General features: G+C 44.8%; 2 protein-coding genes across 4 annotated transcripts in view; one reads left to right on the forward strand and one right to left on the reverse strand.

The window, feature by feature from the left end:
• The window catches only part of CLIP4 (CAP-Gly domain containing linker protein family member 4), a 91,769-nt gene extending 81,882 nt beyond the window's left edge, over positions 1-9,887 (forward strand). The window contains exon 17 of one of the 2 annotated variants that reach the window (XM_082745083.1): positions 9,489-9,887. In XM_082745083.1, the coding sequence (XP_082601209.1) occupies positions 9,489-9,528 (40 nt within the window). In that variant the 3' untranslated portion in view covers positions 9,529-9,887. Of the gene's footprint in view, positions 1-7,935; positions 8,094-9,488 lie in introns of those variants that run through there. The other variant, XM_082745082.1, reaches the window with a different exon arrangement.
• ALK (ALK receptor tyrosine kinase) overlaps positions 8,278-15,805 on the reverse strand; it is a 679,199-nt gene continuing 671,671 nt past the window's right edge. For both annotated transcript variants that reach the window (XM_082744992.1, XM_082744993.1), the window contains 3 exons: positions 11,997-12,131; positions 11,194-11,284; positions 8,278-9,019 (listed from right to left, as the gene is read on the reverse strand). In XM_082744992.1, the coding sequence (XP_082601118.1) occupies positions 8,333-9,019; positions 11,194-11,284; positions 11,997-12,131 (913 nt within the window). In that variant the 3' untranslated portion in view covers positions 8,278-8,332. The remainder of the gene's footprint in view (positions 9,020-11,193; positions 11,285-11,996; positions 12,132-15,805) is intronic.

The raw sequence follows: 15,805 nt of genomic DNA on the forward strand, positions 1-15,805 counted from the left end.
ATTTGTCCTTTCCCTCTGGAGCCTTAAAAAGTATCATGCTTTCTACTCAACAAATGAAGTTGTGTTTTTAGCCACCCTCCTGCTATCCCATTTTGATGGACAAAGAGCCATTTAAGAGAAGGAGAATGGGTTTCTAGAGTTTTCTAAAATTGTTTCACTTTTTTAAAAATACCAGTGGGATTGCATTTGTTAATTTAGTGCAAAATAAACTATTTTGAATTTAGATTTAAAAAAACATATAAATAATGACCTATATTCTACTACAAAGCTTTTATTTTTTTTTTATTTTAGGGTGATTTGGTGGGAATATTATTAAGGCTTCAAAGTGTTCAGGTGCAGATATTTGCTGACTCTGAACTCTGAGACCTTGCAGTCTTGGTCTGAGACGCTGGCACCCTCCTCTCCAGAACCGTATACCAGCCTCCTCACGTGTGATTTTTCTTCTTGGTATTTACCATCCTTGGTCATGTTAGACTTCTTGCTTCTTATTTTTCTCCTCTCTCACTCGATGGAGGGAGGGATTTGACTAATTCATTGCTTTATCCCTGACACCTGGAGTAATACGGGCACCAAGTAGATGCTCAGGGAATGCTTGCGGAATGACCCGGGGCCATGAAGGCCATTGAAAGTAGGGAGATTAGCTAGCTAGCTTCAGACAGGCGGCCTCAAGAGACCAGGCCCTGGGACAGGTAATTGTGCTGGACAAGGAAGGTTAGAATCGTGGGAGTCTAACTTGCAGAGAAAGAAGGATGCTGGGGCTGATAAGAGAAGGGGAGGAAAGAACAGCAGGGTCACCGGAGGCACCTGCCTGTGTGCTTTCCCTGGGACGGCTTTGAATTTCTGTTCTGGTGGGACCGTAACTCCGAGAACGTCTTCCTATGTAAGGTCGAATACTGAGGAGTGTGCACAGCGTTGGTCTCTGGGGCCAAACATTTTATTTCAGAGTTTCATTTTGGACCTTTGTCCACTTAGAACATGTGATAATATTATTTAAGCCACATTGACGAATGGCTAGAGACCCAAGGTGTTAAGAATCTTTCTTAATTAAGAAATGAATCTGGTAATTGTAACTACTCACTGGACAGTTTTTATCTAAATGTTCGACTCTGAGACATACTGTGTATCACCACATTGCAAGCCAATAGAATTTATTTTTTATTCTTCTTCATGCCCCGTGCTTTGCTGTACTTATACAAATACAGTAGTTAATACGAAACTCACAACGTCACATATATTTTCAGTAATTATTTAATAATATCCCTTGATACATCAGCCGTTATTTACAGTGTCACATACAAGCTGCTTGAATATACAACAGACAGTTGCTAATGATGCTTGTAGGCCAAACAAGTTAAATAGGACATGTTAAGATTTTATTATAAGCAGAATATGATCCCTTTCCTTAGGCAAAAAGGATTTCCTTTACCAAAATTTTTGCTAATGCTCCTTTTCACAGGAGCGGCGGGGGTGGGGGTGGAAGCACATGCATAGGAATTATGGTCAGTGAGCACGCGTTACAGACGGGGCTGCATCTTCATTATGCTCTGCAGGAATGACGCCGAGTTTCTGCTTACGGCCTCTCCCTTGCAAAGAGGGGTACCAAGAGGTATGGGAGCCTCACCCCATCTTGTTAGACTGTCTTACAGTGAAGAGAATTTTCACGATACAGCAGCAACAAGTTTCAACATTTTCATCATTTCCTACCCAGGGAAGTGTAGGGGTAACAGTGGGGTTACAGGAGACCGTGGAGATCTGAGTTATATTAGCAAAGGTGTTTCTAGGTGTTTAAATTGAGGCCCTTCGCTTAAAATAAAATCTGTTCCTAAAGATGACTAGTGTCATTTTAAAAATGCCCACAAATCTGGCATAAATTCAGCTCTAAAATCCTAAATGAACCCAGGCAGACAAATTTGTTATTCCTGCAGGTATGACTATTTACCTGCATGCAGGTCCCTGCGGGCTTTCTTGTCTAGAGGTGTGTGGTCTCAGGATTGGGCATTCTGTCAAAGTTGGTAGAACTGGGTAGAGGGAATGGAACAGGGAGTCTCAGAAATCTACTTGTCCTGCACTGAAATGGAATGTTAGGCATTTCTAACATGTAGGAAGTGTAGACACCCAGAAGCTGCAACCTCCGAGCCAGTCCCCTAGAGCCCACGGTCTTCCGGCAGAGCTCAGGCTGGCTTTACTCAAGCTAGACTTACCTCCTGGAGGACAGAACTCACTGTTCCTCACCTGACAAGTCAAATCAGCCTGACAAAGAAATGAATCATGGTAAAGTCATGCACAAAGCCTCCACCATTCTCTTCCTACTTTTTCTAATATGACTTCTGAGATTCAGCTTAAATCTCGGTCCACAGTGTTCCAGATACTGACTGTTCCTCACAGTTCTCATCATGAAGGATAGGGGTCACTCTCCAGCATCTCTGGCAAAAAAAAAAAAAAGTCCTAAGGTGGATCTTAAAATGAATTTCAGTTGTCACAAAAAGTCCCATATTGATGGCAGGGCAAATGGATTTTGCATTAGAGACAACAGAGAAGAGTAAAGTGTCAAACTTCAGTCCCCTTCACTGAACCTGCTAAAAAAAGTGAGTTTCTAAAAATAATTCCAGTAGATTATACATTTGAGTTTTAAAAGTTATAATTTTCTCAAGTGCTCTTTCCCTTTTCTTGAAGGGAATAGAGTTTAGGGAATAAAGAAATCACAGGAAGTTCCAGGGCACCTCACTTCACGCTGCCTGTTGCGTGACTGAGGAGAATTCGGGTGATGTTCTGCATGTTTCCTGCCGTGTATGAAATTTCACTAGCTGCTCACTGGTGCACACGTGAGCTAGAAGAATCTGTCTTTAGTATCGCTCTATTTCTTCTGGGAACTGTGAAATACTCCATAAATCTTATTTGGAATAATGCAAACAGGCTTACGTTTTAAAAATTTTTTCTCTAGTATTAGAAGTACTAACATGTAGAAAATTTGCAGGCAAGTCTTCACAGTCTTATCTTTTGGTGGGAGATCTGAATGGGCTCTCTTTGAGGGCTCCCTATTTCTAGGTCCACTCTAAAGCTCTATTATTTACAACATGTTCAAAAAATTGCCATCCAATTGCTGTGAGTGTGTCTGTAAACCTGAAAAGAGGGCTTCTCTCTAGTCCTGTGTAGCTGGGGGAGAGGAATCCTGTTATGAATGAATTCCTTGTCATAATGGCACCGTGACACCTGCCGAGGGATGCCCGGCTCTGCAGACCCCTCCTGTTCTCAAACTGGTCACTCATTCTGGGCTTTGTATCTGGCTCTGGGAATGGAGACTGCCCATTGATGGACAGGAAGTGCATCTGACCTGTTGTGAAATGTCAGGCGTGGAAAACCTTCCAGAGATAAGTTTCATTGTTCTACTTTGCCAATAAGTCTGCAATTGTAGCAGACATAAAAAAGAGAAATGAGTGTTACGCACCGAAGGCGTGAAGGTCATTCAATTCTCTTCGTCCTGCAGCTTTTCCTGCTTTCGGGAAACCACCCCATTAACTTTTTTGCTGTGTTAATAACTTTATGATTTGTTAAAGAGATCTTTGAATAGAATAAACGGAGAACTGATACTAAACTTCTTGCTGGTCTCTTTCTGTATAAAGACTATAACTTGGCTCACTGGGCTGGTGCACTGAATTAATCAGCTTTGGCTCTAAATGCACAGAGAATCAAGAGTCTAGGTGCCTAGATTAAGGAAAAGAACACACCTGCAGGGGCACCCGGGTGGCTCAGTGGGTTAAGCCTCTGCCTTCAGCTCAGGTCATGATCTCAGGGTCCTAGGATTGAGCCCCGCATCAGCCTCTGCTCAGCAGGGAGCCTGCTTCCCCCTCTCTTTCTGCCTGCCTCTCTGCCTACTTGTGAGCTCTCTGTGAAATAAATAAATAACATCTTTAAACACGCACACACACACACAATCACACACACACACACACATGCAGCCCCACACCAGTCCTGCCGGAATTTGCCTTACGCAGAGGTAAAGTCTCCTAGAATCACTGACCTCAGAGCTGGAAGGGGCTTTGAGACCAGACAGTCAGTGTTGTGAATTAAGAAAGCAGAGGCTTCCCGGAACTTGCTGCAGTCACTGGGGCGTTGGTTCTTGAAGTCTAGCTGCCTGCCGAGTAGTGCTAAGCCATCCACGATTTCTAATCAGCCTAAGTTTTGTCCGTCTGATATTCATCTCTATCAGCAAATAATATCTCTTAGAACATACATATTCTAGAGGCTGTTACCATACACTAGTTGCTGAGGCTTCGAGGGAGTTCCTTTAAAATAAGGCTGACTTTCAACCTCATACCAGCTGCCATGTGCCTACAAACACGCATGTGAGCGATGGCAGGATAAATAATTATAATTGCTTCCGAGGAGGCAGGAGCCATGGTGGACGGCTGGAGTTGGGAGAGACCTGGCGAGTATGGAGCAGAGGCATCCGCGCAGTGGACATGGGGCCAGCAATGCACGTGGATTTTGGTGTTTCTGAGCCTTCTGAGGTTGGCCTGGTAGGGCCATCATTACAGGGAAGGGTAGCATACCTGTTTAACGTGAACTGAATACCGAAGAGGGAGAGGTCATCGGTGTAGATTTGTGGTTCTAGTTCATACTTCTCCTCCCTAGCATCACATGGAATATTCTGTTCCTACACTGAGCTTTTCCAATGTTTCCAAGTTAAGTGAGAGCTAAAAACAAGCTTTGTACTTGAGTTGCTCATTAAAAATTAAATACACCTACTCAGAATACGAAAGGAAAACAGAATCTTACCAGAAGCCTTACTGTTTGTTCTCAATAATTCTCTTTTATTTTAGGGCATCCTGTGGAGGATTACGGGAATGTTGGGTTTTGTTTTGCATGTTCGCCCAACATGGGGAACCATCTGCTGCAGTGAACTTAGGAAAGTCAAATTGTATGTTCTTTGGGGACCCATTTAAAAAGGCATTAGCTAAAGACAGATTGACAACACACTTCATATGGTTTTATGAGTCTTGTCATGGGGAGCCTGTTATCAAGGGTAGTCTGAATTCATGTGCTTCTTGATTTTAGGTCTCTGAAGCTCATGTGAATATGAATCCTGCTATTATTGGAGAAAAATCTATTAAACCAGCCTGATCATGTAGAATTTCTTAGTGGAGTAAAGTTAACCTGTAGTTATATAATAAGTTATAGCTAGAGAGTTTGCCAAGTTTGTCGTCTTATACGAAGATGCCAGAATATTTTTTTAATTACTCAGGCTGATAAAATAACTTCCTTTCTGTGATTTTTATTTTTAACATTAAACAGTTCTAAGTGTGGTAGAGTCTTTACATTCTTTTGAGCTGAGAAGGACTGGGGGCCAGGAGGGTTCTTGCTCCTGTGATTACATGAGTGACAGATGCAATCCAATATGGCGCCACCGGGAGAACCCAGAGGCCCAGAGGGGTGGGTGCAAGAACTCCCACTGAGCTTTGGTGGTAGAGAGGCAGGGACGCTGAGGCACATTCTGAATTTTGAAATTCTCCCCCACGCCCAGCCTGAGTCACTTGGGAATTGAAGGGATGTACGAGGGAGGACTTGTGTTTAGACACAGTTTGTAATCAGCCTGAGGGGCCGTGAGGACGGGAAGCCATTTTCCCCAATGTACATGGAGACACGGAGACAGCCAGGACTGATACCCCAAGGAGACCCGGGACTCCCAACCTAACTGGTGGGAGAGAATCCAGTCTTTTGACCAGTGAGTAGATCATAGTCTTTAAGAAAAATTAAGCTTGTTTTCCTGCCCTTTTGAAATGTGCTGTGATTTTGAGGTGCCACATATTAAACTGGTCATTCCCTTAGAAATCGTCCGTTTCCCAGGGGTAGGGCTGTACACGTGTGATGAGCTTCCTTACATACATGGACCATAAATCATTATTCTAGCTTATGGTTTCATCAACATGGCTTCTATAAACTCTAATTGTGCCTGTTTGGGCTCTAGGTAGGACTCTTCTCTCAGCGTTAATAAGTCAGAGAATCCACAGCATCTACATGAATTGCCACAGCCACATGGGTAGGGTGTGACCGAGTGGCCAGCGGTCCAGGTTAATGGCCTGGCAATACCTAGGGCTTCCAGCGAATTAAATGAAACATCTTGAGGTCATGATATCTCAGTATGGAGTTGTTTATTTACTTATCCATGTACACAGGCTTTGAAGACTTGACTATCATTTACATGAAAATTGATACCAATGAAGACAATTAGAATCAGCAAATCAAACTCAGTGGTAGTAAGGCACAACCTGAAAATGTAATGGATTTGTAGTTCTTAAGAAGGGAAGGGATACGATCCCCCCTCTCCATTAATGACAATAAAGAGTTGGCTACTTCGCCGGGTAGCATGCTCCCTGTTTAACTGGTTACTGGTGTTAAACGGATATAAAATGAAACGGTTCTTCTCAGTTCTTGTCAGTTCCTCTGTCATCGACCTTTAGGAGAGTGTCTCTCGATGCATTGTTCGTGGGCCCGCTAGTGGTTTATGAATTAGAATTATGTTTATATAATTAGATTATTTACTTTTGCTCCTGGCAAGGGCCAAAACTTCGCTGATACGGTTATTTAGAGACGAGTTCGTTGACATTTCAGCATCATCGGTGGTCTGGTGAGAATATTTTTGGCAGTTAGGATAAAGGAAAAGTGGTGTCCAGGGTGTGAGCGCTTTTCCAGATGTGCAGGACCCCTGACCAGGGCAAGGCATCTGCCTCCAACAGAATGGACGCTTGTCCAGTATTGGCCTGGAACAGAATGGCTTTCCCACATCTGCAACGATGCTTGTGACCTAGGGGAGAGTGAGGAGGCAGGGGGAAAGGTGGATATTATATACAGTCGTTTTGCCTGGGAATGCTTAGAGCCTAGCAAGTCACGGAAAATGCTCTCCACCCAGTGCGATGTTTCTGCACAGCTACCACCAGGATAGCAGCTGAGCAGAGGAACGGGGGAGAAGCAGAAAGCAAGCATGAAATGAGAGGTCACTGATAAAGCCTTACTGCGCAAGTATGTGTGTGGAAAGCTTAACCCACTCCCTTTTCTTTTTCATGGAGACCAGTGTCCTATGGGAAAACCCACGTTGGGAGCCCCCACTATTGTGTGTCAGTCTCTGCTCTCCAGTGCCCGCTCTTCCTTTGCCACCCAGAGAGTCCTGTTCCCATCTGCATTTGGTAGCTATACCAAGGACGCTGAGGCCTTACGTGAGCAAATCCGTGTTCCCATGTACGCTGGGATCACGTGCCACAGGGGGACGAAGGTAGGTGCACGCTGGAAGGGCGGACACTGCACCTCGCAGGGCCACCGAGGGCCCGGGCTGTCCAGTGACCCACCTGCCCCTGCAGCTGCAATGTCCCTGTGCTTAACCTTCGTGATGGAAACCGTTGGAGGATTTGGGCCTGGGATGGATCGACACCGAGGCCCATGGAGGGGCGTGTGTCTGTGCTTCGATGTGTCGCTGCTGCTTACAATTTTTGCTTTTAAACGATCAGAGTTGATTTTAATTAGTGGGAAGTTTTAAATTAAGTAAGAACTCAAATCTCGAGTTTTTAATCTAGTAGGAAACCTCGCACTCTGTGCCCCTTTCGTAGGAGGGTTTTCTTAAGGCATGAGGTATAGCGACAGGATATTTGAATCTCTGGAACCGGACGGGCTGTGTCGTTATCATCCTCAGAGTCCGTGGAATATCTGCTTTCTGTTCTGATGGATGAAAGCGCGTTTTCTCTATGGTACCGTAACTAGTCCTCACGTGTTTACAATCACCAGCGAAATCGGCACACTTGGAGGCATCCAGACGTCCCCTAAAGGGACATTGCCTCTAGTTGTCTGATTTTTTCTTTCCTGGTAAAGAGCGTCTTTCCCCATGCCAGCTCCTGACAAGTAAATAACGCCTTGGTGTCTGTTCCCTCCCCACCTCGCGTGGTCCAGGTCCACACCCGCAAGGTCGGAAAACACCCGTGACTCCAACTCGGAGACGTAGGAGCAGCTAGTGTGGACCGCGCCGAACAGAACACACCCCTCTCAGATGGACACGGCAGTCAGCCATGCACAGGAAACCTTCTGCCACCGAACCAGGGCCCTTGCAGTCACCCCTTGTCCCAGTGATGTCGTCGTCTTTTGTGAAGGAATAAGATGAACCCATGCTCCAAACCTTTCTCTAAAGCGTTTTGAAAATAGAGCTGTGTAGGGGGCACTTGAAAACAAGTTGGCACGAAATGAAAAGGGACGTTTGGTCTCTCGTGTTGGAGGAGCCACGACCTGTCCCCCCTCCGTGGGGCTCAAGCTTCCCAAGGAAGAGAAGTGAGGGGCCGGGCCGGGCGGGGACTCAGGGCCCAGGCTGGCTTTTCAGAAGGGCGTCCTCGTAATGAGCGGCGCCGGGGGCAGCGGTGGCCTCGAGGGGCAGGCCCTGCTGTTGGTAGCCGTAGTTGACATTCCCGCATGGAAAGTGACGCAGCCGGAACAGGGGCACGTCCTGCATGCTGGCCGTCAGCGAGGACGGCTCGAGGAGCAGAGAGGCGCCCGGGAGTCGGCCAGCTGCCACGTTCGGTGGCACAGTACAGCCTCCCTCGCGCCCCAGGTGTGCCCTCTCCCGGAGCTGCTCCTTTGCGGGGGGATTGTTCTTTTTGGTGGGTTTCTCTGTAAACCACGAGCCGTACGTGGGGTTCCAGAGGCTGGTCGGTTTGTTTCTGGATCCCTGGACTTTGTGCAGCTCTGACGGCGGGTTGGACTGGGAGAATGCCATGTTCACGTGTCCTCCTTCCACGGCTGGCCCTCTGGGGACTCGCACAGAGAGCTCGGCCGCCGCGGGCTTCTTCACAGCTTTGCCAGAGGACGTGGAAGGCCGGGGGGGCAGGCCAGCGGGGTCCTGGCCTTCCTCCCGTTTGGCTTGTGGGGGAGAGACAAGGAGAGGAGGCATGTCCTCCGGGTCTTGGGGCCTCATGGGCACCTTCTCCTCCTCTTCCACGAGCGGCCCATACTCTACGGGCAAAGCAGTGTTGATCACATCTGGGTCCTGCAAGCGGGAGAAACAAACAGATTAAGACGCTGAATCACAGACCAAAAGTGCTGGCTCTGGAAGATACCTTAGCGAGCGTCTCATCCAGACTTATTTTCCAGATGAGGAGACCATCCGGTGTTCCCTGGGAATATATTAATTTACAGACACTGGGGAATAGGAGAGGAATGGGGAGCCGTCCTCATCCTTGAAGAGTGTGGAGGGTAAGCATGTCTAGAGGTGTCTGGGCACAGGGGAGTGGCTTTCCAGAGACCGCCTTTGGGTCCTACAGATTCGTGGATTTAGAAAAATTATAAATCCGTCCAAAAAATAATTCCAGTCTATTCCCAATCAAATCCCCTCCACTGAAAAGGCTGTGACCTCACGTGTGTGTGTGTGTGTGTGTGTGTATGCACACGTGGGACCGGGGTGGGGCAGGAGGAGACACGCTGTGTTGGCTCACAAGGTTTACCTCTTCTCTTCCTAGCTACCTCCCACTTCATCGTGTTTGGATGGGCGACACTTGATCACGTGCCCTGTGTTATATCATCGTGCCTTCTGTGTGCGGGGGGCACAGTGGTGCTTTATCTGGTCTGCATCCGACCAGACCCTTTTGAAGCCCAGAAGGAACAGCCGTGCTGTGAGGAACGCCCCTTATGAAACCAAGTCTGTGCTAGATCATTTTTATAGCAATGGATGGTAACACAGAACAGCAGAAGCATTTGCCAGAGATCTGAAGAAAATCTGTGGAAGGAAAACTTAAGCTTGGGGGAATTTCATTCATTAATATTTTATGCAAATTGGGAAAACCATTGCTTCAGTGTAGCAGAAGAGTGCGCTGGTCCAGTTGTCATCAATAAAAAGAGTATAAGAATAAAAACCACTACCTTCGGATTCTCTTATTCTTTCCTTCCTTCCCTGTTAATTATTCATTCTCTATGGGGAGTCATTCAAAATATGCTTGTACAGAACTGCCTGCTATTAAGAGGGATGTTATATGCCTGGGAGAAGAATTACTCCAACGTGTCTATAGTTAAGTGGGTCTGGTCCATTAGCATTACAGTATAATCACCCAAGATGCTGTTCACTGGATAGCAAGTTTTCTGAAGGAGCCACAAAACTTGACAGACGAAGTCCATCTAGATAAAAGCCAGTCCCCTAGCTTCTGAGCTTCTGTCCCAACCAAGATGAGGCGATTTGGGGAGGTAGTGGTTCCCTGTCCCGACTTCTGGAATACTCTCCAGAGTCACACACCCTGGCACAGTGACAGCCCAGAGAGGGAAAGAAGCCGAGGTGTGGAGGGGAGATAGTGCCGGAGGGAGGGCGGGTCCCTGAGGGGCAGCTGGTGGTGCAGGCTGAGGGGCTCCTCTGAGGGAGAGGGCCGCCCCCTCCACTGACACGTGGGGAGGGGGGTGAGAACGGGGGTCCATGCACAGATAGGCGGGGGCAGGGGGGAATGGATTCTTGGCCTCTTCTTTCTTGAGGCCGGAGGCAGGGTCTGCCAAAATGGCGTAAGAAAGAGAATTTAGAGTCCTGTCTGAAGGAAATGGGAGAAGGATGCGCATAGGGACCAGCGGTACTGCCAGGAAACTACGTGGCTTGGAGAGGTTCTCCAAGCCTCATCTCATCTGGAAAGTGGGGATATTTTATGAATCTGAGGATAAAAATGAGGAAAAATGATTTTTGTGTTACAGATGCTGCACGAATCCTATTTGTGATGTTCAGATTTCTCCAGCTTACCTTGTTCCTTCCTCAAATCCCTCTAATATTTGTCACTGGGCATCCAGTTTAGCAATTCTATACTGGGAAATATTTCACATTATTATTTCTCTAGCCACAGTAGAGAACATAAGAGAGCACGTGTTTTTCATACTTCTCTGATGCTCCAGTTTTGTCTAAAAAACATTAGCTACCCAGGAGGGATTCAGTCGCTACTCAGGAGGTGAACTGACTCTCTAATAGTATTGGGAGGTCTGCAGCTGCGTCATGTGTTGGCGAAGGAAGAGGCAGTAGCCGGCGCTGATACACAAAATGGGCAAACAGAGGCACCACTCAGCTTACTTCACAGATCGACAATCACGCTCGGGGTCGTCAATAACTCATATTTTCTGGCCGGCTTAACATTCATTTCGCAGTTTGGTGTTTGCCATCTTTTCCATATAAAGGCTGGTCAAGGGGGAAAATGCTTATACCTGGGTGCAGTATTCGATCCTCTCCAAAATTATGGCAAAGTTGGGCCTATCTTCAGGCTGATGTTGCCAGCACTGGGTCATTATCCGGTATCTGAAAGAAGAGCAAACACTCTCATTAAAACCAGGAGGAAGAGGGGTGAATACATTTTCCCAGCACTTCTCTAAGGGGAACAAGAGGGGGCACTGCCTTGGAGAGCGACTCCTCATCTAGGTCCCATGTGGTTGGCATCTGCTGCCCTCTGCTGATGGGCCGAGAAATCGTGCCCAGGTGTGAAGGTGCTAGAACACCAGAGCTCATGAACAGACATCCTGGCATTGACGTGAAATATGGCTCCTCTCATTGCATTTCTGAACTAAAGTCACCTCTGGGGAAGAATATTCTATTTCCCATCTGCCTCGCTTGTGGGACGGAGGTGAGGGATGCCAGACCAGGCAGCAGAAAATGCAGGGAATGGAAATAGTCAAAGGAGACTTAAGACAGATGGTGCAGGGCAGCATGGGAGTTGAAGGGGGTGGAGAGAGTCCCAGACACAGACTGCCAGGGGGTGTTGAGGAGTGAGTCCACAGTCTCCACCCCGACAGAGGATAACTCTTCAGGCATGACATTACTGCATTCAAGGGGCCGGAAGACGAACTCCCCTCACTGAAGTCACAGACATACTCCTAATCTGGGGCATATTAAAAGAGGTCAACCATCTGCCCCCTCCATCTTAAAACCAAAAGAAGTGTGTGTGGCTGCAATATTTTTTGCAAAGAAAAACCATCTTTAGCAACTGGTAGAAATGTTTCTAAAAGAGTCATACACGGGCCCAGGACAATTCTTAGGGGGGTCCATTCGTCCTCCGCTGGTAACGAACTCCAGAACTTCCTGGTTGCTTTTGCTGGGGTATGGCATGTATCCAAGAGAAAATATCTCCCACAGCAGCACTCCAAAGGACCTGTGCACAGGACAGAAGAGATCATACAGGTCCATATGTACACATATACACACATAGACATACACACACAGAAACACACACATACGCACAAACATTAGATTTAAATTTTATTACATGTTTTCCTGCAGTTGAGAATTCTTAATATGGACAAAAAAAAAAAAAAAAAAAAAAAAAAAAGAATGAGAGGGGCGCCTGGGTGGCTCAGTTGGTTAAATAAAGCCTCTGCCTTTGGCTCAGGTCATGATCCCAGGGTCCTGGGATCGAGCCCCACATCAGGCTCTCTGCTCTGCAGGGAGCCTGCTTCCTCTTCCTCTCTCTCTCTGCCTGCCTCTCTGCCTACTTGTGATCTCTCTCTGTCAAATAAATAAATAAAATCCTTAAAAAAAATAAAAATAAAAAAAAATGAGAAAGTAGTCACAGGTGATGCTCCGTAAAAAGATAACCATGATGAGCACGTTATTTTTTTGTTCCGGTCAAGTTTCTGTACTTAGATTTCTTTTACATAACTGCAGTTCTATTTCAAACGCAATTTTGAACCTTGACTCTTTTTTGCAATTTCTATTATAGCATAACATTTTCTGTGCTCATAGAAACATCTTAAATGGCCATAAAACATTCCATCGAGTCGTTGTGCCACGATGTGCCTTACCGTTTCCATACTGTCTTCAATTTTTAAAAATATTTAAAAGACTGAGGACCATCTTTTAAATCTGTGATGCATTTTTTTAAAAGGACAACTTTCTTAGGACAAAATCCTCAAATTTAGGATTAAGATAATCTAGTAAAATCTAAGATAATTCGAATCAAATTACTAGACCAAGAGAATATGAACATCAAAAAATTCTTGACACCTACTGTCCACTGCCACACTTCCAAGTGTGATTCTGATCACAAGCGGCCAGCATTGTGTGTGAAAGCATCAGACAGTCACCGACATTGAGTATCATCAAAAATGACAACTTGGAATGATTTTAAGGGAAAAAAAATGATAGAACCTTTTAAATTATATCGACTTGGTAATTAACACTGTTGAGTGTTTTCTCAAGTATTTATTAATTGACTTCCTTTTTTTCCCTTCCATGAATTGTTTGTATCTTTTGCCCATTTGTAGCTACATGCTGTTTCGTATTTATCCAATTTCTTTTTGATTTGTAGACATACTTTATCAGAGATGTTCACCTTTATTCAAAATTGAAGTACTTCTATCAGTGGCTTGCTAAAACTACCAACAATTTTGTGTTTAGGTAGTCAAATTTATTTTTTCTTTAATTTGTGATTTCCTTCATCTGTTTTACAGATTATGCACTCCTTCTTTCACTAAAGATTAGATGAGTACTTGCTGTTTTCTTGTATTTGTTCTTCCTCCTCAGCTGGATCTGAGAACTTAGTTTGGGGCATGGTGTGAGGTAAGTGTTCTGAATTGAATTGTTTTGCAAACAACCGCTCTTCCAACACTATGCATAGAATACTTTCCCCCTTATTGACTTGTGTGTAAAACAGGTTTCTGGGCTCTCTAGTCACTTCATCTCTATGTCTGTTTCTTTTCTTTTCTTTTCTTTCTTTCTTTCTTTCTTTCCTTCAAGATTTTATTTATTTGATAGAGGTAGAGGAGTGCCCACAAGGAGGGGGAGCAACACAGGGAGAAGGAGAAGCAGGCTCTCTGCTGAGCAGGGAGCCTGATGCGGGACTCGATCCCAGAACACTGGGATCATGACCTGAGCTGAAGGCAGACGCTCAACTGACTGAGCCACCCAGGTGTCCCTATGTCTGTTTCTTGCATTGAGACAATTCTATGTTAACTTTTTGTATATTTATGCTTTAATACCTGGTAGGCACTTTTGGGGTTATTTCTCTTTTTAAAGAAATACACCTGAATTCTCATTTGTTATTTGTTTTAAATGAACTTTAAAATATGTTTCAGAATCATCTCCTTTCATATTTTGACTAAAATTTTTAGTTATTTTATTTATTTATTTTTTAAGATTTTATTTATCCATTTGACAGAGATCACAAGTAGGCAGAGAGGCAGTCAGAGAGAGATGGGGAAGCAGGCTCCCCACTGAGCAGAGAGCCCCATGTGGGGCTTGATCCCAGGACCCCGAGATCATGACCAGAGCTGAAGTCAGAGGCCCAACCCACTGAGCCACCTAGGGGCCCCTAAAATTTTAATTTTAAACTTTGAATTACATTATTAGCTTTTCGGGGGGAAAAGCACATCTATCTTTGTTTTTGTATCTGGTTGTAGTTTTTGGATGTTAATAAATATTTTATCAAAAATTGGAGAGAACTACAGCTCCTCCATATCCAAAGGGACAAAAAGTACATCAGCTTGGTGAAATTTCAAAGATTCTAGTGAGGAGCATTGGGTAAAGATATTTTCCATATTTTTCAGGTGAGAAGGCTGAAGCAGAGGTTATTATGCAATTAATCTGAAACAGACTGGAATACGTTATTAGATCCTTGACTCTGGTACCTACAAGTTGCCTGGTACATATATTATTTTTCTCTGCTTGGTGGTTTGTTTTCCTCCAAGGCAAAACAAAATAAGCAAAAATCATGCAAAGGCCTGGCAGCAAGGCCTCAAGTATTCCGGATGTCTGTTTTCTGCCCGTCTAGATAGCTAGAGGAAATAGATTGTAGTGTCCTTTGAGAGAACCAGCATACAGGTGGCAAATAGATGTTTATTTTCTTGGTTTGAAGTTCAAAGGGACAAGAAGTAGTGCAGGTCATAGAACTTTGATAATTTCAGGTAGGGAGAGTTGTTAGCTTTAGCAAATAACCATACAGGACATCCAGGCAAATTTGTTCAGGAAATATAAGAAATGCTTTTAGAATATAAGTATATCCTAAATATTGTGTGGGATGTACTTATACTAAAAAATTACGCACTCTTCATCTGAAATTCAATTTTAACTGGTCGTCTTTTATTTTGTCTAGCAACCTCACAGATCAAGTAAATCTGTATTTTGTATGCCAGATGGTTCTTTAATCACCTATAAGCCTTTCCTCATTAGGAGCAATAGGGCCCACAGCTTTGCACTGAAACATTCAAAGTCAAATAAAAACAAGTATTTTTTTAAAATCCCACTCTCCTGCTCTTGGTTTTAAACTTGCTTTGCCTGAAATTGTAGAAACAAATTAAGTGGTTGCTGCCTGAATTACTTCAAAAATTTCAATGAAGCTAATCGGATGAAAAGGTTTTAAAAATCACAAGTTGTGCTGTGCTTATCAGTCTTTTTAAGTTACATTTTATTTTCCCCTCTTCACACCTGGAAGATTGTCTTGAGGTGTGGTAGAGGGCGGAGCACAGTTTTTGGAAAACTGGGAGTCAAAAATGTATGGGCTTCCAGTTACAGAATGAGTAAGTCTCGGGGATGGAGGTAGGGCAGAGGGAATGAATAGGTCGCTGGTATTGTAATAGGGCTCTAGGGCGAGAGACAGCGGCCAGGTTGTGGGAGCACAGAGTCATGTGTGGACTTGTGCACTCCCTATGTTGTGCATTACAGGTCGGCTACGCTTAGAAAAAAAAAAAACTTGTGTTGTATTTAAATATGCAGCCTGCTGATTCCACTTCTTTTACACTTCCTCTGAACCTTCGAACTCACAGAGCAGAAGTCCACTCAACGTCTCCGCTGGCCTGTCTTACAGGCATCTCATACTGGACTTGTGCAAAA

This window comes from Mustela nivalis (assembly GCF_964662115.1).
Source record: "Mustela nivalis genome assembly, chromosome: 8".
NCBI classification, from domain to species: Eukaryota; Metazoa; Chordata; class Mammalia; order Carnivora; family Mustelidae; genus Mustela; species Mustela nivalis.